Genomic DNA, 24776 nt, shown 5'->3' with positions numbered 1-24776 from the left:
GCGTTAGACCGACTTTTTTGTTTGTTAAAAAAAAAAAAAAAAAAAGGTTTATTCAACTTTCAAACAGAACAGAAAAAAAGGAACAAGAATACAGTGGTACATTTTCATCAACAGTGCGTTTAATAACATATTACAGGGTAAGTCTTACAGTAAATAGGTGTCAGGCCGGTGTACATGCAGAAAAAAGGAGGGAAGACTATTTTCAGGGGCATATCGTCTCAGCCAGGTGTCAGAAGAGGAGGAGGAATTGTGGGGGGTAGCGGAAAGGCTGAGAGGTGGGAGAGATAGGGGGGGGGCAGAGGGAGCGTGGAGGTCGGGAGGGGTCCAGAGGGGAAAGTCCCGCTTCCATCTAAGCTGGGTTTTATCAACGGTTGACGTTATGTACATAATCAGTATGCATTCTTTATCAAGTTATCCATCACCTATCCTCAGTGCTTCCTTGTTCCGAGTCCTATCCTAGGGGCAACCATTGTTCACGGACCCAAGTGGCCCATAGTTTGTCAAACTTTTTAGGGCAATTGCGTCCCGTATATGTCAGTTTATACAGCGGCAATGCCTGATCTATCAGAGGCCACCACTGTCTGACCGTGGGGGGAAGGGGCTTATTCCATTGTATCAGGACTGCCTTTCTGGTATAAAAAGCAGTATAAAATACAAATAATTTTTTTGACTTGGATGCCTCTAGTGTATCGCAGATACCCAGCAGTAAGGGTATTGGGTCTCGGGGACCCTTAGTTTACCTATGGAGTTTATCACCTCCACCACTCCCGTCCAGAATGGCCTTAGCTGTGGACAGGACCACACTATATGAAAGAAGGTTCCAACCTCTGCACTGCATCTATGACAGGACGGTTGTCTATCAGGATACATCTTGGCCAGTCTGTCCAGGGAGTAGTAGACCCGATGAATAAACTTCAGTTGTGTAAGGCGGTCCCAGGCTGAAATGATTAATGGGATATACTGCGAATGCCTTCTCCCAGTGGTAGTCAGCCAGCATTGGAATATCCGATTGCCACACTAAGAACAGTCGAGAGACCACGAGGTATCAAATCCCGCCAGAGTGTAGTACAGGGCAGACAGTCCCCCCCCCCCCCCCCCGTCTCTGAGGTGCTCAGCAAGGCCTCTACAGCACTCCCCGCTAGCTTAAGGGGTCCCGGGAACTGGGCCTGGAATGCATGTCTTAATTGTAGGTACCTAAAATAACATGTGATTAGGGAGGTTTCGGACCCTCTTGAGATCATCAAAGTTAAGTAATCTGCTGTCAGAGACTATATATCCCAGGGTCTTGCAAACCTTGCCCGTAACGCTGGATCTGGTATGGTTATAAAATGAGGCAGATCAGGTGTCTACTTCTTGCACTTTGGACCGGACTGTATGCCACAATTTCAGTGTAGTTTTCATGGGGGTATGGATTTTACTATTGAACCGGCGTCTTCGTGGATCAGGTTCCTGAGTTCAGCATAGGAGCCCAGCAGGGTGGCCGCTGGGTTAACCGGCTCTTCTGAGAGCCACCAGTGTACTGTGACCAAGACCGCGGCCCAATAGTATTTAATAAGACAGGGCAGGGCCAGTCCCCCTAGAGAAGTTGGGAGTTGTAACTGCTTTTTCGCTATCCTGGGAGTACCCCCGAGCCAGAGAAACAAGGTGATTATGCTATCCAGTTTCTTAAAGAGGGATGTTGGAATAGGGATCGGGGTCTGTCTAAAGAGGTATAAAAATTTAGGGAGAATTAACATTTAAATGAGATTGGCCCTGCCTACTAGGGTGAGGGGCAGAGTTTTCCAAACCGAACATTTCTCAACCAGGGATGAAATCACCGGGGTCAAGTTTAGTTTGATATACTGTGACAGCTCCCTATGGACAATGACGCCTAGATATTTGAACTGGGAAACAATTTGTAGTGGGGTATTATTTCGCAGAGTTGCATCCGCAGGGGTCAGAGAAAATAACACTGATTTGGCCCAATTGATGCATTTTCCAGAGTATCGACCAAACGTGTGTTTAATGTTTAGGGAAACCCTCAAAGAGTCCTTATCGTTACGCAAATATAGCAGGGTGTCATCAGCGTAGAGGGAAATCCTCACCTGCACCGGACCAATGGGGATCCCATCCAGCGCCTCAGAGGATCGCAGTAGAATTGCCATTGGCTCAATAGCCAACGCGAAGAGGGTCGGTGACGGGGGCACCCCTGCCTCGTGTCTCTGTGGAGCAGGAACTGCAGAGAGATGGTGGATCCCGTACGCACTGTAGCCCTCAGAGCTGTATAGGGCCAGAACCCATGAAATAAAATTAGGTCCAAAGCCGAACCAGCTTAGAACCTCCCATAGATAAACCCAACCCAACCGAATCGAATGCTTGTTCAGCATCAAGGGAGGCTACCAGATCCGATGGAGTGAGGTCTTCAGAGGCAGCCAGAACCATATACAGTCTCCTAAGGTTGATATCCGTTCCTCGTCCAGGCATGAATCCTGTCTGATCTTCATGGATCAGGGTTAGCATGACTTCATTTATGCTACTGGCCAGTATTTTGGTAAGTATCTTAACGTCGACGTTAACAGGGATATAGGTCTATATGATGTGCATAGTTCCGGATCTTTTCCCGGCTTGGGTATCACGACAATGATCGCCTCCGCCACAGAGGGAGGGAGAGCACCCCCCTCCAAGGCTTTGGCCATGACGTGCAGTCTGGGCAGTATTTTGTTCACTGTATTGTTTATAAAACCCTGTCCTACCCGCCCAGTTCCTCTATTGAATAAGCTGCCCTGGTAGAGTATAGGGATTTGTGGTAGGAAGCAAAACGGTCAGTGATGGCCTGTGGGTCAGCTACAACCGCCAACCCCCCCCCAGAAATCTGTAATGTGGGCTAGGCTTGTGGTTGGTTGTTCTTTTGATAGCCAAGCTAGGAGACGTCCCATCTTCTCCCCTTGCTCGAAAATGCGTTGTGTTTATGCTAGTTGGTGTTTTTTGGCCTTGGCGACTCTTAGGAGGACTACTTCACGATAGGCAGCCTGCTTTTCTAAACAGGTAATCAGGTTTTTAGAGAGAACATATTGAAACACCAGGGCACTTGCCCTGTTCTCAGCCTTTGATCTGTAAATGAATAAACAGAAGGACCGATAAGAAGATGCCATTGGGTTAATTTACTAAAACTGGAAAGTGCATAATCTGGTGAAGCTCTGCATCGAATCCAGTCGGCATCCAGGTTTTATTGTCAAAGCTTAATTGAACACGCTTCAGTTAGAAGCTGATTGGCTACCATGCACAGCTGCACCAGAATTTCAGTGCTCCAATTTTAGACCACTTTTACACTGAAGCGCTGTACAGCGTTTTGGTGCTAAAAATAGTGCCTGTAAAGTGCCTCTCCTGTCACTCCAGTGTGCAAACCCGAGTGCTTTCACACTGGAACAGTACGCTTGCAGGTATACACAGCTTCTAAAACGCTGTGTATACATTGACATGAATGGGCAGTGCTGCCGAAGCACCTGCAAAGCGGTGCTACACAGGCGCCATTAACTCCTCCTTCGGCCGCTAGCTGGGGTTAAAAGCGCCACACTAGCAGCCAAAAAGCGTAGCTCAAACTATGTTAAAGTGCCACTAAAACTAGCAACGCTTTCCTGCAGATGCCCTCACCGCCCCATGTGAAAGTAGCCTTCGTAAATCTCACCCAATGTTTCTTTTTATCGGTCTCTTTCAGCGCTAAGCAATGTTGTTGATAAACATAAGCTGGCTGCTTTTATTTTTTGACAGCTCTGTACTTTTTACATGGATCATGGAAAAGCTGGATTAAGATCATGTGAGGGGTCGAATTTAGATTGCGATCTTTTAATGATTAATCGTGCAGCTTTATTTTGAGGCCATGCCTTTTCTTTATAGTGGGTTAATGAGGTACTGGGAGCATATAAATAGGCCGGAGTGGGAATTGAATTGGCCACCCATTTATCTGCTTCATAGCAACAGAGTTGCAAAGCCAGTCAAGCTTTAGAACAAGGCAAAAATAAAACAGCTGCCAGAGGATGACAGCGCAGTTGTCAAAAACCTAATGGATATTTAAAAAAAAAAAAAAAAAAAGTTTACTTTTTTTATTTCCTTTTTATTTTTATTCTGCTCGATCAGCAAAAATTGTTTATCCTGGTCATGTACTGCATATTTAGACAGATCACTAAAATCAGCAATCCACTTGAACATTTACAATAGCAGCACATTTTCATGCATTGAGGTGCATGATGAGCTGCAATGCATCTCATCATCTGAAATTGTTTTCTGTGTTACCTTTCAGTGTTTCACAATGCACAATAACAGAAGTAGGATTAAAATCGGGACCCATCATTGATGTCAATCTCCCACTGTTGGTGTCAGTGGATGCAATAATGGCTCCCAGCATTGGTGTCAAAAGCCAAAAAATGAACCCCCATCATTGGTGTCAATGGCTGCAGTAATAACTCCAATCATTGGTGTCAGAGACCTCAGTAATAACTCTTAGGACTGGTGTCAGTGGCTGCAATAACAATCCCCAGCAGAGTTGTCAGTGGCCACATTAAGCGGATCTTCACTGCATCTGATCACCACAAACCAAACACACTATTTCATCCATGTTTTTAATATTCAAAACAAACTCTCCCATCCATTTATGTCTATATGCTTTATTTTGTTGAGAAATCACCTTGAAAACCACCCCCTAGCATTTCTGGTCGCGGCCCTCTTGAGTAAGGGCAGATGATTCATGTAGCATTTACTTCCTGGAATCCATCTGCCCTTACTGCACTACATTGGTGACCCCCACTGATGATCAGCTGCATGTTGGGCATCACTAATCTAAATAAAAAAAGGGAAATCGAGTAGATTATTTTAAAACAAGTTTTGCCTAAGCAGCTTAATGAAGGACATTGAGGGAAATACAGTCAGGTGAACTAATGTTTTGCCTCTCTTTCTTCCCAGAATGCCATATCCCAGGATGGGGGGCACCTCAGTAATTCACCCTCGAAAGAACCCTTTACATGGGTGGGACCCAGGACGCTGGCCATCAGGAAGACCCGACAAGGATTTGGATTTACACTTCGCCATTTCATTGTGTACCCACCAGAGTCGGCAGTGCATGCATCAGAGCAGGTACAGACTTATTCCTCTTTTTATTTCTCTCTATATATTCTATAGTGTGTGTGTGTGTGTGTGTGTGTGTGCATGTGTGTATTACCAAAAGTATTGTGACACCTGCCTTTACATGCACATGAACTTTTAATAGCATCCCAGTCTTAGTCCGTTCAATATTGAGTTGGCCCACCCTTAGCAGCTATAACCGCTTCAACTCTTCTGGGAAGGCTGTCCACAAGGTTTAGGAATGTTTGACCATTCTTCCAGAAGCTCATTTGTGAGGTTATACACTGATGTGGTTGATCGTGTTCTATTGAGTTGAGGTCAGGATTCTGTGCAGGCCAGTCAAGATCCTCCACCCTAAACTCACTCATCCATGTCTTTATGGACCATGCTTAAAGTGGAGTTTGACCCAAAAATGGAACTTCAGCATATTCGTCTCCTCCTCCCATCCAGTGCCACATTTGGCACCTTTCAGGGGGGAGGGGGCACTTCCCCACTTATGAAAAGGGTGCCACGGTGAAGCTCATCCCTCCTCCGCCGCCGGACCAATTAGAAAGCGCAGTCCGCTTAACGCATGCGCAGTAAGGAACCGGCTGGGAAGCCAAAAGGCTTCACTGCCGGGTTTTCCTCACGGGCAATGGTGGTGGCTGCACCTGACAACCGTTTCGAAGAGGACCTCTAAAGGCATGTGTCCCAATACTTTTGGTAATATAGTGTATATCTATGTGTGTGTGTTTATTGTATTTTACTTTTGGTAATATAGTGTATAGCTATGTGTGTGTGTGTGTGTGTGTGTGTGTGTGTGTGTGTGTGTGTGTGTGTGTGTGTGTGTGTGTGTTTTTTTTAATATATATATATATATATATATATATATATATATATATATATATATATATATATATATATATATATATATATATATAATTAATGAAAATGTTTTTATTCATTATATGTAAAATATCTTTGACATTATTCATTTTCTGTATAGCTGATTGCCAAACTTAGAAAGTCTAATCAAAGCTAGACAATCAGCTTCTTCCTGTTCTACAGGGACGACCTTATTTATCTTTATCTGAATTCTGCATGCTGCCTCTCACTTCCTGAAAACGTTGTCCTGCTCTCCTACACAGGCATGCCTACTGTTCATTCTAACTGCCCCTAACTTACCCCACCCCCATCCCTCCAGAACACTGGGAAGGAACCTATGATTGGCTCTTTCCATCCTGTATACACCCACTGGCTACACAGGAACAGTGACCTTTCCTGGAAGTGATGTCACTAGCTTACAGTAACCACACCCACTGGCTGATTTTAGGCTCAGAGGGAAGAAGAATTGAAGTTGTGATGGCGCTGTATACTACAAAATAAAGTTTGAAAAACTGGGATTTTTTCATTTTGAGATACAAGACTGAACTTGGCTCACATTAATGATTGCATGGGAGAATTTAAGTGTTAGGGTGGACTTCCACTTTAAGGTTTCTGTTTTTGCCTGTAGCAACCTCTTAGGGTGTCCATTAATGGACCGAAATTTCTGAATTTGAATCCGTTTGTGGCTGTTTCCATTACCCTATTCAACAGTAGTCGATCTAAAGACTGACTGCATTCGAATAGGCTTGTTGGAAAATGTTTGCTCAATCGGCGTTGCATCCCATTGCCTGCAGTGATGATCAGTATGTCGTTGTCAGAATACAACAGCCCAGTGGGTAGGATTCCCTCAGGTATTGTTTGATCAACTGGCTGACAAAAATGATCCATCTATGGCCAGCTCCGCTTTCATTTTTTTACCCGAAATAGGCAAAAAACATGGTCCTTTTTGCAGTGTGGTATACTCATCACTTTGTAGTTCTATTGGTTGCAGCTTGACAGCATGCTGTGATGGTGGATGTAGTGTTAGCACAGCTATCTTCCATCTCATGAAATGCTGTGCTATGGAATTGAATTTTACTCCGTGGGCCAGCTCTATGGGGCTAGAAGAAAACACAGGAGTTGATTTACTAAAACTGGAGAGTGCAAAAGCTCTGCATAGGAACCAATCTGCTTCCTTTTCTTTCTTTTCTTTTTTTGTCAAAGCTTGATTGAACAAGCTGAAGTTAGAAGCTTATTGGCTTCTGGCAGAGCAATGGATTTTTATGTTGGCACAATCCTGTTAAAAATGAAATTCAACACATTTTCATATGTTTTTTTTTTTTTTTACAAGAGTTGCTAAATCTTTCTCTGTGACATCAGCTATAAACCTGCATATCATATCATATGACGATTCTTGTAATAATTGTGATCCCTGTTTCTTTTTTAGGATGAAAATGTCAGCAAAGGTAAGCTGTCAATCTGACATGCATGAAAAGCTTGGGTTTGAATGAGCATTGATTGATGTGCGTTTTTCACAGTTCTACTGTATTCTCTTGTCAACATTATGAACTACCCTATGTTAGCCATTTAGAAATTAATGTTAACTTTTGCTAGCAGCTTTTTTGGTATTAACAGCCTTTTTAGGTTAAAGTAAACTTGTTGATGTTGCACATAGTGTCCGTTTTTGTTATTTCTGGGCAAATGTTTGTAGAAAAACACTTCACAACTCTTAGAACTATCTTTACTGTTAGGCCTCTTTCACACTGACGTGCCGTTCAGGCCCGCCTGTCAGTTTTTCAGGCGGACCTGAACGGGTGCTCCATAGAGCTCTATGGAGCGTCGGATGTCAGCGGTGACATGTCCGCTGACATCCGACCCGCTCCGATCCGAAAAAGTGTGACGGAGGAAAAAGCTATTTTTCCATCCGTCTGCGGATCGGATCGGGTGACGACGGGCACTGCGGTCCGTCGTCATCCGATCTCCCATAGGGGAGAGCGGCGCTGTGACAGGTCCGTCCCTGCGCAGTGTGCAGAGACGGAGCTGTCATTTCCCTGCTCAGCGGGGATCGGCGGAGTGATCCCCGCTGAGCAAACGGATATCCACGGGGCGGATCAGAACTGATCCGCCCCGTGTAAAAGGACTTTCACACGGGGCGGATCAGTTCTGATCCGCCCCGTGGATATCCGTTTGCTCAGCGGGGATCACTCCGCCGATCCCCGCTGAGCAGGGAAATGACAGCTCCGTCTCTGCACACTGCGCAGGGACGGACCTGTCACAGCGCCGCTCTCCCCTATGGGAGATCGGATGACGACGGACCGCAGTGCCCGTCGTCACCCGATCCGATCCGCAGACGGATGGAAAAATAGCTTTTTCCTCCGTCACACTTTTTCGGATTGGAGCGGGTCGGATGTCAGCGGACATGTCACCGCTGACATCCGACGCTCCATAGAGCTCTATGGAGCACCCATTCAGGTCCGCCTGAAAAACTGACAGGCGGGCCTGAACGGCACGTCAGTGTGAAAGAGGCCTTAAAGTGTCAAGTGATGGACAATTATAGAAATGTTCGGCGAGTACAATGCTATTGCTCAGCTCCTGAAAATGCTAGTGGCCCGCCTGTCATACTGGTTCCTTTGCTTTCAATACACTCTTTAGTCACTAAGCCTATACACACTATACTATATTCTATGTATGCCACATCTTTAAAAGAACAACGAAAGCCAAAACTCTTTGTTAGTGTAGGATACACTTTTGGGGATAAAGAGAAGAGTCAGAACCTATTTTGGCCTCTTGCACATGATACTCTGGTTTGAGCATCTACTTTTTTAGACTTTTTTTTTGTATGTATTTGTGCATACTTGCACACATTTTTGCTTATATGCATTCACGCAATTTTACGTGCACTTGCACATTTTCGTGCAAATGCACACAAACTTATTCTTGCAGCCTCATTCTGTACAATATGTAATTGGGCATTTGTGCACATTAGGCATAGATGACTGACCAAAAGCAGATTTTTATATTTAAAAAAATAAATAATCTGTACTGAACTTTTTCAAGCTGCAGTGTGCAAGAGGCCTTTCAGGTTTTACTGCTGTCTGACCTACTGGAGAGATTTTTCTTTACTTGTTGTTACATGACACTAGGCTAAAAATATCTAATAGTGGTTAACAATCAAATGCTGGCCATGGTTAACCCTTTCACTGCCATAACCGTGACAGTGGGGCTGAAAGGAAGAACATGCCCTCTGCTACAATAGGGTCACTGTGGTGTAGAAGTGATCTAGGTGGCTGTAGATACACCTGATACATGTCAGAGAGTGTGCTGACTGGGCCTCTCATATCTCCCAGTGCTCAGGCTCAGCTAACTCCTCCCAGTGGGGCTAGGACTGCGGTGGAGGCAATCATGATGGAAAAATGGTTTAGGAAATCAAAGAAACATCAGTCCCCTGATCTCCTCCACAGTGACTGAACCCACAGGTTGCTCAGCTCTGAGCCCATTTCCATTCAGAGCTGTCAAAATCCCAGCATAACTGATGGGTGCATCAGTTATGATGTGGTCTCCCTGTTCCCCATCTGCTTGGGCTAGACACCACAGGAGACATCAGGGTTTTAATAGTCTCCATGAAGAGTCACAACTATCACACAGACCACTCTCTCCATACACACAAACACATACTATACTGTGCAAAAGTCTTAGGCAGGTGTGAAAAATGCTGTAAATTAAGAATGCTTTCAGAAATAAACGCACTAAAGGTTTATTTCTTATCAATTAACAAATTGGAAAGTAAAGGAACAGAAGAGAAATCCAAATCAAATTAATATTTGGTATGACCAGCCTTTGCCTTTAAAACAGCATCAATTCTTCTAGGTACACTTGGAACACAGTTTTTGAAGGAACACGACATGTAGGTTGTTCATAACATCTTTGAGAACTAACCACAGATCCTGTGTGTATGTAGGCTGCCTCAAATCCTTATGTCTCTTCATGTAATTGTAGACAAACTAGATGATGATGAGATCAGGGCTCTGTGGTGACCAAAACATCACTTCCAGGTCTCCTTGTTCTTTATGCTGTAGTTCTTACTGATGTTAGTTGCATGTTTGAGATCATTGTCCTGCTGCAGAATACACTTGGGGCCATCATGGATAAGTATTGGTCTGTATTTCTCAGCATTGAGGACACCATTGATCCTGACCAAATATCCAACACCATTTGCAGAAGCCCCAAAGTGCAAGGATCTCTCTACTATGCTTTACTGTTGCCTGTAGACACTCATTATTATAAGCTTTCCAGCCCTTCAGTGAATAAACTGCCTCCTGCTACAGCCAAATATTTCACATTTTGACTCATCAGTCCTTGGCAGCTGCTGCCATTTTCTGCACCCCAGTTTCCATATTTTTGTGCATAGTTGAGCCGCTTAGCCTCGTTTCTTTATCGTACATGACAGGACACAGAGCAGCCATAACAACTAACTGGGTTATATGCCACCTATAGGTGAATGGACCAAACTAAGAAGACAGGAAGTCCTCCCTTATATACAGTGGTGTGAAAAAGTGTTTGCCCCCTTCCTCATTTCCTGTTCCTTTGCATGTTTGTCACACTTAAGTGTTTCGGAACATCAAACCAATTTAAACAATAGTCAAGGACAACACAAGTAAACACAAAATGCAATTTGTAAATGAAGGTGTTTATTATTAAAGGTGAAAAAAAATCCAAACCATCATGGCCCTGTGTGAAAAAGTGATTGCCCCCTAAACCTAATAACTGGTTGGGCCACCCTTAGCAGCAACAACTGCAACCAAACGTTTGCTATAACGTGCAATGAGGCTTTTACAGCGTCCTGGAGGAATTTTGGCCCACTCATCTTTGCAGAATTGTCCTAATTCAGTTACATTAGAGGGTTTTCGAGCATGAACGGCCTTTTTAAGGTCATACCACAACATCTCAATAGGATTCAGGTCAGGACTTTGGCTAGGCCACTCCAAAGTCTTCATTTTGTTTTTCTTCAGCCATTCGGTGGTGGACTTGCTGGTGTGTTTAGGATCATTGTCCTGCTGCAGAACCCAAGTTCGTTTCAGCTTGAGTACACGAACAGTTGGTCGGACATTCTCCTTCAGGATCTCTTGGTAGACAGCAGAATTCATAGTTCCTTTTATCACGGCAAGTCTTCCAGGTCCTGAAGCAGCAAAACAGCCCCAGACCATCACACTACCACCACCATATTTTACTGTTGGTATAATGTTCTTTTTATGAAATGCAGTGTTCCTTCTACGCCAGATATACTTGGATACACACCTTCCAAAGAGTTCCACTTTTGTCTCATCGGTCCACAGAATGTTGTCCCAAAAGTCTTGGGGATCATCAAGATGTGTTTTGGAGAAATTGAGACGAGCTTTGATGTTTTTTGCTCAGCAGTGGTTTTCGCCTTGGAACTCTGCCATGCAGGCCATTTTTGCCCAGTCTTTTCCTGATGGTGGAGGCATGAACGCTGACCTTAACTGAGGCAAGTGAGGCCTGCAGTTCCTTGGACGTTGTTGTGGGGTCTTTTGTGACCTCTTGGATGAGTCGTCGCTGCGCTCTTGGGGTAATTTTGGGTGGCCGGCCACTCCTGGGAAGGTTCACCACTGTTCCATGTCTTCGCCATTTGTGGATAATGGCTCTCACTGTGGTTCGCTGGATTCCCAAAGCTTTGGAAATGGCTTTATAACCCTTTCCAGACTGATAGATCTCAATTACTTTCTTTCTCAATTGTTCCTGAATTTCTTTGGGTCTCGGCATGATGTGTAGCTTTTAAGGATCTTCTGGTGGACCTTACTGTGTCAAGCAGCTCCTATTTAAGTGATGCCTTGATTGTGAACAGGTGTGGCAATAATCAGGCCTGGGTGTGGCTAGAGAAATTGAACTCAGGTGTGGACAACCACAGTTATAGTATGTTTTAACAAGGGGGGCAATCACTTTTTCACACAGGGCCATGATGGTTTGGATTTTTTTTCACCTTTAATAATAAACACCTTCATTTACAAATTGCATTTTGTGTTTACTTGTGTTGTCCTTGACTATTGTTTAAATTGGTTTGATGTTCCGAAACACTTAAGTGTAACAAACATGCAAAGGAACAGGAAATGAGGAAGGGGGCAAACACTTTTTCACACCACTGTAACCCCTGCTACACAGGAAGTACCTCAGCTTTTTTGCTAGTGTCTGTAAGGTGGTAGTCACTGATGTGATACATGTGCTCTTGGAGCATACGTGGAGTTCTGGAACGGTTCTAATGAGAATCAAGGACTTCGATAAGATCCATCCCAAAAAAGCTGTCAGCCAGAATAGATGGTACCCAAGCCTCATGGGAAGGAGAGAAGATTCCTCAAGGTTTGCCTGTAATGAAGCCTTACTGGACCCTGCATAATGGAACCCTGTGAAGTGTTTCTTCTGACCAAGGTGCTTTCCTGCAGGGTGCTCTATAGGTCCAAGGGAGTGTACCCCACATTAAGGGGGACCCAGTCCCTGAAGGTCTTTTATGACAAAGCCTGCTGTGATGGGTGAAAATTGGACTCCTTTTATGCTCAGAGTCCTGCAGCAGTACCCGCACACTTGCCTATGGGGTTGTTTAGTGGTAGACCATCATTGTCTATGCCTGCATCCTTGTGGAACTGCGTATTAGTTTTTCTCTAACACAGTCACTTTATTATGTACCTGTTGGACTAGCAAAATTACTCCAGAAGGGTGAGACATCACCCTCAGGTTCAGTGGTCTGGCAATGTTCACATCTCCTGTTGGACCAATGGTATCAGGGTGATCTGAGCCACTGTGGCGCCTGATCTCACGTCAAGCCTGGTTAGTACTTGGATTGGAGACTGCCCAGGTTTCCCTCCTAAGTGAGGGAGGCATCTGAGGTTATTGTGTTTGAGAGTATCTCAAACTTAAAGTTTTTAGGTCAGCCTTTGAGGTGGTTTGCTCCATCTTTAGCCGGCAGAATCCTGGTAGGTTAAATACACCTCTTGGGACTGTCTGGGTCTGCCACAGACTCATCAATAATTTTCCTTGCATTGGCTCTTGGAGTAGAAGGTATGGGCTCATTATTGTAAAACAATTAACTAGTAGCGGTTCCAAAACCAAATGGGGACATATGGTCTATCTTGAGATCTCAATCTGCTGGGCATCCTTCTGTTTCAGATAGGCTCGGTCTGTTCAGTGATGACTTCTCCTGCAAGAGGTAGATTTCAGGGTCCATAATCATCAGTAAATGCATATCTTCATGTCTATACCTCCACAGTTGCATATGTGAAACAGGGAAAAAAACAAAACAATAGCAATAAATAAATAAGTAAATAGTTATAAATCCAATATAAGTGACTAGTGCCCAACAATAAATATATCAAAAATTAAATGTAAAAATATATCAAAAATAGTCCAAAACGTAGAAGTGACTTGTGCACAGTTGGCTAATTCTTAATCCCTGGAAACGAAAACCTGGTGCATTTTTTCGGGCAGGTGATGGTTTTACACTCACCAGATCCCCTGCCCCTGCAGGGGTAAAAGCGCCTTCACAGTGTGAGCCCCTGTGTCGCTTTATGATGCTTTCTTCGGTATTCTCAGCATGAATGCATTGTTCAGATGTTAAATGAAAGAAGGTATCCATAGTGTAGTATATTATAACACATCCAGTTTATTGAGTTAAATAACTACTCTCAGTGTTGATGTCTACAAATCGCAAATAACATGCATCACAGATCTCTGCAGCCCTGGGTGAGAGAGAGAGTGTGTGTGTGTGTGTGTGTGTGTGTGTGTGTGTACATCCTATGGGCATTCCCTATGCGTTTCGTCATCAGACATCATCCGAATCCGGGCTCATACTACACTGCACTCAAAAAAAATAGTTTTGTTCCCATAAATAGAGCTTTCTTTTGGTTGTATTTGATCACCTCTGCGGTTTTTATTTTTTGCTAAACAAAGACCAAACATTTTGAAAAAAAAAGTTTTTGTTTCTGTTATAAAATTTTGTAAATACGTTTTCTCCTGCACTGTTGAGGCTGCACAGATGGTAAGGTTGAAAAAAAGTCCATCAAGTCCAACCTGTGTGTGTGCACACCTTTTATATCAATATTACATTGTATATCCATGTATGTTGTGGTCGTTTAGGTTGACTAATCTTCTTTTTTTTTTTTTATTATTATGCTCCCTGCTGTAACCACTGCTTGTGTAAGAGAATTCCACATTCTCACACGATAGGATTGTATGATATATATGTGTGTGTGTATGTGTATATATATATATATCTCTCACACTTTTATAAATATTTTATTATATATTTTTATGTGACAACACTGAAGAAATTACACTTTGCTACAATGTAAAATAGTGAGCGTACAGCTTGTATAACAGTGTAAATTTGCCATCTCCTCAAAATAACTCAAGCACAACACACAGCCATTAATGTCTAAACTGCTGGCAACAAAAGTGAGTACACCCCTAGATGGAAAATGTCCAAATTGGGCCCAAAGTGTTAATATTTTGTGTGGCCACCATTATTTTCCAGCACTGCCTTAACCCTCTTGGGCATGGAGTTCACCAGAGCTTCATGGGTTGCCACTGGAGTCCTCTTCCACTCCTCCATGACATTACCATGGAGCTGGTGGATGTTAGAGACCTTGTGCTCCTCCACCTTCCGCTAGAGGATGCCCCACAGATGCTTAATGCCAGTCCATCACCTTTTACCCTCAGCTTCTTTATCTGTTGACAAAGGAGCGTGACTTGCTAACATCGTCAAGTGCGCACGCTCTCGAAATGCATCCAGCTTTGATGACATCATCCGCCCGCAGCCAGCAGCCGTTTGCATTCCACGCCTCGTTCTGAGGTCGCTCTCTGGAGCCGGGGTTCTCCATCAGTCAGAATATCCTATTGCTGTCATCAAGGAACCCTACATGGCTCACGACTCGGAAACACGTCATTGCAATACCAATACCATGCTTGTTTTACCTCTGCTAAATGTGAGTTGAACTATATATATTATTAAAGCACTTTGTCAAAACTACTGCACCCAGAGGCACCTTTCTACTTGTTTTCTGTTGCAGCCGTGAAATTTGGTTTATACCCTCCCATGATGGCAGCCCTGCTTGCATTTTTTGGATGCTTTTTTACTTTTGTCATCATTCCATAATGGACTCTTTTAAGCCTGTAAACATTATATGGACTGTTTAGATTCTATTTTAGTTTTTTTTTTATATATATTCTTCGCTAGCAGATTTGTATCTGAATGTGTATGACCTCTGAGTTGTTTCCACCTACACTTGATATATTCTTTAGCAAGGCAGTGATCATCTTGGAGGTGTGTATTGGGGTTGTTATGTTGAAATACTGCCCTGTGGCCCAGTCTCCAAAGTCAGGGGATCATGCTCTGCTTCAGTATGTCACAGTACATGTTGGCATTCATGGTTCCCTCAATAAACTATAACTCCCCAGTGTCAGCAGCAGTAACGCAGCCCCAGACCATGACACTCTCACCACTATGATTGATCTCGGGGGAACCTGTCCTGTTAAACCGATGTATGGTCTTGGTCACCATGCTGCAAGCTCAGTTTCAGGGTCTTGGCAATCTTCTTATAGCCTAGGCCATCTTTATGTAGAGCAACAATTATTTTTTTTCAGATCCTCTGAGTTCTTTGCCATGTGGTGCCATGTTGAACTTCCAGTGACCAGTATGAGAGATTGAGAGAGAACACCACATTTAACACACCTGCTCCCCATTCACACCTGAAACATTGCAACACTAATGAGTCACATGACATCGGGGAAGGAAAATGGCTAATTGGACCCAATTTGGACATTTTCACTTAGGGGTGTACTAGAGCTGCACAATTAATCATTAAAAGATTGCAATCTCAATTCACCCCCTCTGACGATCTGCATTGCAGTACTTCCGGATTCTTTCATGTAACAAGTATAGAGTTCTCTGCTCACTCTGGCAGTCTTCCAAGTTTTTAACAACATTGTGAATATGCAGGAAGTTTAACCACTTAGTCTCAACCTTTTTTGACACTTGTTTCTTACAGTTAATATCAGATTCTTTTGCCAAAAAATTATTTGGAACCCCCAAAAATTATCCCTTTCATGAATAAGCCCATTTCTGAAATTTGGTGTTTACAAGATAAAATCCCTATTTTTTGCTAGAAAATTACTTGGAACACCCAAACATGATATATATTTTTTAGCAGAGATTCTAAAGAATAAAATTGCGATTGTTGCAATATTTTATGTCACACTGTGTTTGTGCAGCGGTATTTTAAGCCCAATTTTTTGGGAAAAGGGACACTTTCTTTAATTTTTATAAAAAAAAAACAAAAAAAAACGGTATAGTTATCCCAATTTTTTTGTATAATGTGAAAAATATCACGGCGAGTAAATGGATACCAAATATGTCACGCTTTATAATTGCACACACTTGTGGAATGGCGACACAAGGAATGGAGTACACACATCTGCGTACGTTCCGCTGGAATGGGTTAAATATATATTTTTTCCAGCAGAGGTCCTAGGGAATAAAATGGCGATTGTTGCAATATTTTATCACACTGTATGTTGTCTTTCAAACTCAATTTTTTGGGAAAAATACACATATGAATAAAAAAAAAAAAACGAAATGGTAAAGTTAGCCCAATTATTTTGTTTAATCTGAAAGATGATGTTATACCGTGAGAATCGTGATCTATCTTCTAAGCAAAAAAATTACATTTTTAATTTTAGCCAGAATCGTGCAGCTCTAGGATGTACTCACTTTTGTTGCCAGTGGTTTAGACATTTAATGGCTGTGGTGAGTTATTTTGAGGGGACAGCAAAGTTACACTGTTATACAAGCTGTACACTCACTACTTCACATTGTAGCAAAGTGTAATTTCTTCAGTGTTGTCACATGAAAAGATATAATAAAATATTTACAAAAATGTGAGGGGTGTACTCACTCTTGTGAGGTAATGTACACGTTTTTGTTTTCTTTTTCCCCTTTTATAGGTTGAGCTAGATGGACGTGTCTTTTTTCAACCTAACTATGTAACTGTATATTATTGGTGTGTAACCATGCGATGTGGTAGTGCTTTCATTTCACTGCACATTACCCCAATAAGGCCTGTTTACAGAAATAATTCAGTCATTCAAGTTTTCAATTTTGACCCATACTGCTGTAGAAATACAAAATGAATTTGATACTGTAAGCAATAATCTCTTTTTCCTTTTTAAATTCCTCTTGCACAATATCCCCTATGTGATCGAATTATATTTATGCTGCCACTTTTTTGTAAGTTTCAGATTATCTTCCTCTACAACGCATGGAACCAATGGACACCATCTTTGTCAAGAATGTAAAGGATGGTGGTCCAGCTCAGCAAGCTGGGCTCTGCACAGGTGAGGTGGAAAGCCAACTAGCTGTACAGAGACTTATATCTAAAATACAGAATTAGCACCGGGTTTAGAATAATTCATATTTGGTGTCCAGCTGGTCCTGCATTGCACATGCTGATGCTGATTAGGAAGTAGCAACGCGACGAGAGGAGAAGAGGAGCGGCTTCATAGAGCAAGTTTATCCCAAAACCATCTGAGAAGTCCTGGGGAGTAAAGAAAAAGATTAAATGAGCATTAAACCTTTGAAGTAAAGGTTCAGACAAATCCTAACTATACTTAAACTTGCTCACACCTCCATTCTAAGCCTATTCTTCTTCTCTTTCCTGTGAAAGGACTTGGAACTATACTTGCCTTTTACTGAGGGTGCTCCAGCCGGTCACATGATCTCTTCAGTGGCCGGCTTCAATACAGGGGAGAGATTGCAGATAATGGTTGCAAAGCCTATGCAGTAATGTTACCCATAGGCTTATATGGGGCATCTGTTGTCCGCTGTCCCTCCTCTACACTGAAGCCAGTGCTGGGAGGCATTCATGGGACTGAATGGGAGCATGCTCAGAATAGACAAATATAGACTTCTTTGCTTTCACAGGGTAGTTAGAATAGGGGTGGGGAGCAATTTTAAGATTAGTTAGGATTTGACTGAACTTCCACTTTAAAGTACAGGAAAGTTGCCCAAACATTTTTAACCAGAGTTTAGCCTTAACAAAACAATGTACAGTGAGACATCATACTAAACATAACGAAAAATTGATTTTGGGTTAACATTAACTTTTTGGCTAACATTACTTTAATTGTACACAGTAACAACATTTTGATGGATTGATTTAGAAAATAATTCTTAGTCTACCTCCTGTATGACAATATGTCTTCTTTTTCAGGTGACCGCCTTGTTAAAGTTAATGGAGAAAGTATAATCGGGAAGACATATTCACAAGTCATTGCCCTAATACAAAACAGGTGTGAAATTGGACTCAGAAGGGTGTGGGAAAAGGAGGGGGCAGCTGGATGACATGAACTTACCTTTACTAGTTAAGACTTGAAGGCTAGGTTCAACTAAATGCAATTTTTTTTTTGCAGGTTAAAAAATGTGCATTTATTTTTTTGTTCTGCAGCCGGTTAGGAATTTCACCTGCAATCAGCATGTTGTGGGTGCAATGCCAAGATTCTGCAGACGCTTAGTAATGCTGTCAGCCTGTATCTCCTATGGGCAGACAGTTACTGATTGTCAGGAAGAATCAATGAACTACCAGTGGAATCACCAGCTCCCTCGCAGTTAATTGAGATCTACAAGGCTTTGCCTGCGGAGCCCGAAGATGCATGTAGTTCATTCATTCAAAGAACTGAATGACACAGCTATGTGGGGGAAGGCCTGCACGGCAGTGCTGTTTTTAAATTATGACTGTGGGTGCAGGAAAAACATCCCCCACTTGCTGTCACAGGGAAGGGGTTTGGGAGAGAAGAGGCAAGATCTGGAACATGTTACAAAGGTGAACTTATCCTTTCATCATATCAACAGTAGATCTCTAGTCTGTATAGAAATTGCCATTAAAATGGAATTTGGTTATTTTTTTTTCTTCTCTTTTTTTTTTTTTGTGAGTAAAATGGGGAATGGTTAGATGCTCTGTCGTTTTTTGGCGAGATACCAAGTGTTAGAAACCTGCATATTTAGATTATAATAGATTATATTGTGAAAACTAACAGAGGTGACCAGACTACAACCCCGGTGAAAGTGAAAAACTCCCGTGGTGACGTATACAGTATTTCTCCCCAATATTAAACTTTTACACCGCAGTCTACCTTTACTAAAATAGAAGACTAGTGTGTGGATATCAAATTTCTACAATTTGGACCTCTATAGAACAACCATTTATGTCTTCATCAACTGATCCCCTCTCATGTAGTCATGCTGTTGCTCCCCTAAATCTTAAAAAAACACCATACCTTTATTTCCATGTGGTCAATAAAAACTCTATAAGAGTAGCCTCTCATCTCAACCCCCATCTATTCCACATTCTCTCACATTTCCTCCCTATAATCAGGTCCAGGGTTCCACCAACCCAAAAAAAAAAGACCAGCTAAGCACACTCTATCCACAATCTACAAATTGATAGATTGGGGAAAATATATTAACATATGTCTTAATTAAGATGCTATGTTCAAACTTTCTCTCAAATCCTCCATAAGTAATAAGTACCAGGAATCAAAATTACAAGAATGACACGGTGGTACAGGACCCCCGACATTCTGAACCAAAGCCAACACTATGGTTCATCATCAGGGCACATTCGACACATATTTTGGTCCTCCCCCAAACTGGCAAAGGGTACACGCTATCATTCAGAAATTCACTGAATACTTAGTCCCTAAAGATCCAGCATTTTTGTACTTCACCATGATGCCCTCCTGCTGAAAACATTGAAAAGATCGGTCCTTATTCATCTGGTAAATGCTGCACCCTCATGAGCATAAAATCATGGAGGACTATATCAGCTCCATGAAAGGTTATGAAGCCAAGTTCTGTAAAACATGATATGATTAAATAGACTACACAACAACTTAAAAAACTAGCCACTGGAGCACAAACTTCCTCTTCCTCCCTCGGATGCATATGCCCTACCTCTATATTTAAAGCAATCTTAAAACCCAAAAACAAAAAATGTATATACGTCAGCCCACCAATTCTAGATGTGGTGGCTGCAATATTTTCTTTTTTTTCACCTATCGATCCAAACAAGAAGTCTGGATAAACACCGTAATAAAATAACACCTTTTTAGTACAATAGGGAAGTGTTGGAACCTCTGACATTATTTGGGCCTTATAATCTTTTGGGAGATTTATTTTAACCTGAACCAGTGTCTGGAATGAACATTGACAAAAATAGCACCTGAAAGATCCATAGCTGAACAAAGGTATGGTCTATGCGTTCACTTTAAAGCTGAAAATTAGGTTATAGTCCCGATTCCCTAGGAATTAATTTTTCTTTTAGCTAACATAACCTAAAACTGAATTGGCTAAATGGTTCTTACCTTTGTCACAATATCACCCTCTAACATCTACTTGTTTGTTTGCTGTCTCTCTTAGTGAGGATGTGCTGGAACTGTCTATTATGCCTCGAGATGAAGATATATTACAGTTGGTAAGAGCTTGGCTGTCCCAAGTTTGATAATGAACACTAAAACTGCTTCAAAGCAAGCAAAGGGCAGTAACCCTCAGCAATTAATTAGAAGTCATCTTTCTTCTTTTTTTTTTTTTATGACTGCTGTGATGAAAGATGAAAGACCTTTTAGTTGCTGTAAGTTACTGCACTTTATATGTTTTTGCTACTTGCATGATAGTGCACAAGCAAACCTGAAAATCTCGGTATATTTCTTTAATTGTACATCATGTGACACAGAGCCGTAGTAATTACTATGTGGGTTATAGTCAACCTTCAAGTGCTGGACACTGGCACACCCTAAACAGGATGTTGCCTCCCTATATAACCACTCCCACTACTGGGAGTATCTCGGGTTTTTTCGCCAGTGTCCACGGTGTTGTTCATGAGCGAAGATGTGCTGTGCTGAGCTCCTCTGGAGCAATCCTTGCTGTGGCTAGCTATGCAGCCAGACCCACTCAAAGTGTCTTTTAGGCTGAATTGAATGGTACCCGTGCCTCGCATCCGAAGAAACAAGGTTTTGCCTGCAAAGCTTCTCTTTTTAGAGAGCTGGACCCCGGGATCCAGTACTTTTGGTATTAAGGCCATAAAGTTCTACTGGCGGGGTGCTTTTTACAGGTCCAGGATTGTGGGTTCCCAGAGGGTCCCCAGTTCCTGAAGGCTTGTTAATGAAACCCACTGTGAAGGGTGAAGCTTGGGTCTGTTGATTTTATCACAGAAAACCCTGAGGCGGGAAAGGTAAGTTGAGTTTTTTCTAAGGAATTTTTCAATTTTCTTATGAAATGTCTCCTTTAAAGTAAATGCTGTCATGGCTAAGTGTCACCACTGGGAGCTCTATGGAGCACCTACCTTCTCATGCTTTGCTCAGAGATCATGCTGTGTCACAGAACCAGCAGAATTTTCCTCCGGCTAGCAGGCAGACCTCCAGAAAGTTTTTGGGGGATTTTGCTTCCTCCAGACACCCCCAAATGAAATGAACTCTTCCCCTCTTCAAGTATAAGTCTAAAGTATAAAGGAGAACTAAAAATGATTGGCAATGCCGTTTTCTTTCACTGCCCCTACGCGGCGGCGGTGGCGGTGGCGACTTCGAGGTCTTCTGCACGCCATCCCTCCCTCACTCAGCCGATCCCGTCGGATCGGAGGCCCCGTGCTTGTGCGGCAAAACTGTTTTTGAAAAAGAAAGGAGGGGGGCGCGATGCAACGGTGGGGGGTGGGGGGTGGGGCTTAGCGCGACATTGGCGTTTGCGTCATCCAACACGGGAGTGTGTTTTTTTTCAAAAAAGAAAAACTCCCTTTATGCTGGCTGCAAAATTTTCAGAGAGACATAAGGGCAGAAGAGCATGAAAGAGGTTTTGGTGATGCAGGCATTTTTCCTATTTTACACATTTACTATTTGAATCAGGCTGAGCATTAATAGCAGCGGCAGTAGCTGTACTATTGCTCAAGCAGTGGATGCGATTTCTTCTGGTAGTACCTCTGCTTTGTGCATCAGGCTATGGTCAGAAGGGGGGGTTGAAACACCCCCAAAAAAGAGCTAAAAGGGTTTCTGGAAAGCCTACTCCTCTCTACAAATGGCATCCTCCCCTGAGAGGGGGTGGCTGGACAGTGTGAGCATCAGGGACATGAAATGTTTTCAACTATTTTTAACACTGCAGCCCCTGTTTATTTTATGATATTAAAAAAAAAAAAAAAATAGCAACTTTAATTGCATCCCAGTGTGGGTCAAAATGCGACAGGGTCTCTTCCATTACCCAGGACCCTCAAACTGAGGAACTAGGGGCGGGAGAAGACTAATTGACTCAGGGGACTGTGGTGAGGCTGATGACTCCTCTTCTGAGGTGTCAAATGCGGGAGAATCAGCTGTTCCAATCTTAAGATTGATGGTGCAATTCCTTGCTGAATGAACGCTCCACATTTATGTACCCTTAACTGAGTGTTTGGGTTCATTAAAGCCTCCTCAAGCTGTGCTTGCCTTTTCCTGTCCATTCATTGCTGGAAAAGCTTTTTTTGTATCTGAGAGGATCACCCAGGTAAGCATTTTTTTCCCTCCTAAAAAATGTTCACACTTTTTATTGTATGGTGGAGGAAATTCACTAAGTAGGGTATACCAGCAATTAACGCTGCTATATCCTCTGTGGGTAAGTTGGACTTGTCCGGCAGACAATGCTCAAATGCTTAAGGCTCTAACGGATGAAGGTGGAATTCCTATAAAAAAAAAACCCTACTTTTTTTTCTCTGGCAGATTGAGCGTCTCAGCCTGTGCTGACAGTAATTGCTTAATCATTGAGAGACCCGTTTAAACAGGTGGCTAGCCTTCCTTTTTGCGGTGAAACAGCTATTTGGATGTATTATCCAAAACATCCCCAAAGAGATTCTAGTGAAAAGCACCCCTTTTTGCCAATTAAGAGAGTAAATGTATTTTGGTTTTAAAGCTCCTTCTCCTGTGCCAGGCATCAGCCTCCAGGCAGTCACAGCGTCTTCCACCGTCTGGCTCAGTCGAATAGGGGGAATTCTTCTGCAGTTTTCAGGGATCCTTGCAGTGTCGAGAAAAAGAAAAAAGTGATCATGGGCGTCCCCATGTAAGAACAGAGGTTGGAGTTTGATTCAAACCACTTTTTTTTTTTTTTTTTTTTTTTTTTTTTTTCACGGTGCGAAATGGACATTCTGGATCTCAAAAATCTAAATTCAATTCCTGAATATAACCACTTTTTTTTTTTTTTTTTTTTTTTTGGATGGAATCAATCCAAATTCGTTATCTCCATCCTACAAGGAGGAGAACTTCTGGCATCAATCCACATCAAAGATGCATACCTCCATATGCCTATTTCCTCGCTCACCAGTAATATCTACTTTTCAAGATGTAAAATCTTAATTTTCAATGTGTAGCTCTGCTTTCCGGTCCAGCTACTGCACCTTGAGTGTTTACAAAGGTTCTGGCCACCCTCGTCTAGCCAGATTAAGGGCCCAAGGTATAACGATTATGGTTTACCTATTTGATCTGTTTTTGTTAGACCAATCGGTAGCCCGCTTAGACCAAAGTATGGTCACCACATTCAACTACCTGGAATATCTAGGTCGGATTCTGAACCTAGGAGAAATGTTCTTTAAAACCATGAAGAAGGCTAAAATACTTGGGTCCGATCATAGGTACACCCAGAAAAGGGTATTCTTACCCCAGGTAAAGATCAGCATCATAAAGGAACTGATTTAGGTGGTCAAAGCAAGATGAAGTTCTTCTATTCAACTTTGCATGAGGTGGTTGGGAAAGATGGTGGCTTTATTCAAGGCCATTCCTTATGCTCAGTTTCATTCAAGACTGCTGCAAAACAGTATCCTATTGGCTTGGAACAAAGGGTTCAAGCTCTACATTCCCAATGTGTCTGACTCCAACGCCTACGATCACGTCACCCTGATAGAGCCCGATCTCGTCTAATCTTGGAGGTTAAGCAAGGTCCGGCCTGGTTAGTACCCAGATGGGAGACCACCTGGAAATACCAAGTGGTCTCCCACCTAACAACCTAGCAACCTAACAACCTTTTTTGTTTAGGTTGCCGAACAGTCCTGGAAGAGGCAACTGTCCAAGAGAAGTGGCCCAGATCAGAAATTGCCTTGCACATCAACATTTTAGAAATTCAGGCAGAGCTCTTGGTCCTGAGGGCCTAAACGTTCAGTTTACAGTATTGTCCTGCCAGGATTCAATCCGACAATAACACAGAAATGGCCTATATTAATCACCAAGGGGGCACAAAAAGTTGTGCGGCCCAGAGAAAGGGGAATCATATCCTATCTTGGGCAAAAAACAATGTACTTTGCCTATCGTCCGTCTTCATTCTAGGAATAGAAAATTGGCAGGCGGACTACTTGAGTCGTCAGCAGTTGTTCCCGGGAGAATGGTTCCTTCATCCCAATATCTTCCTGTCAATCTGCCAAAAATGGGGGATCCCAGACAGATCTGTTTGCGTCCAGGTTCAACAAAGAAATTGACAACTTTGTGTCAAGAACAAAGGATCCGTTAGCATGCGGAACAGATGCCTTGCTATTCCCATGGAATCGGGTTTCACTGATATATGTATTTCCTCCTATTCTGCCTGCGTCCACGACTTCTACCCAGGATAAAGCAGGAAGGGAAGCCATTGATTCTTGTGGCCCCCAGCTGGGTCCAGGAAATCTTGGTATGCAGAGATCGTAAAGATGGCAGTAGGGGACCCATGGACCCTACCATCATGGCCAGATCTTCTCTCGCAAGGTCCGGTGTTCCATCTTACTTTACATACACTAAATTTAACGGTCTGG

At 42.7% G+C, this 24776-nt stretch overlaps 1 protein-coding gene across 3 annotated transcripts in view; it reads left to right on the top strand.

Moving 5' to 3' along the window:
- Nucleotides 1–24776, top strand: part of ARHGAP23 (Rho GTPase activating protein 23) — a 343140-nt gene that overhangs the window by 133193 nt on the left and 185171 nt on the right. For 2 of the 3 annotated variants that reach the window (XM_077459396.1, XM_077459394.1), the window contains exons 2-6: nucleotides 4936–5106; nucleotides 7385–7403; nucleotides 17230–17331; nucleotides 18207–18285; nucleotides 20411–20465. In XM_077459396.1, the coding sequence (XP_077315522.1) occupies nucleotides 4936–5106; nucleotides 7385–7403; nucleotides 17230–17331; nucleotides 18207–18285; nucleotides 20411–20465 (426 nt within the window). The remainder of the gene's footprint in view (nucleotides 1–4935; nucleotides 5107–7384; nucleotides 7404–17229; nucleotides 17332–18206; nucleotides 18286–20410; nucleotides 20466–24776) is intronic. The other variant, XM_077459395.1, reaches the window with a different exon arrangement.

This window comes from Lithobates pipiens, unplaced genomic scaffold (genome assembly GCF_037356315.1).
Source record: "Lithobates pipiens isolate NorthernLeopardFrog02 unplaced genomic scaffold, aLitPip1_a1.2 Scaffold_28, whole genome shotgun sequence".
Lineage (NCBI taxonomy): Eukaryota > Metazoa > Chordata > Amphibia > Anura > Ranidae > Lithobates > Lithobates pipiens.
This window is presented reverse-complemented; position numbering and strand designations above follow the sequence as displayed.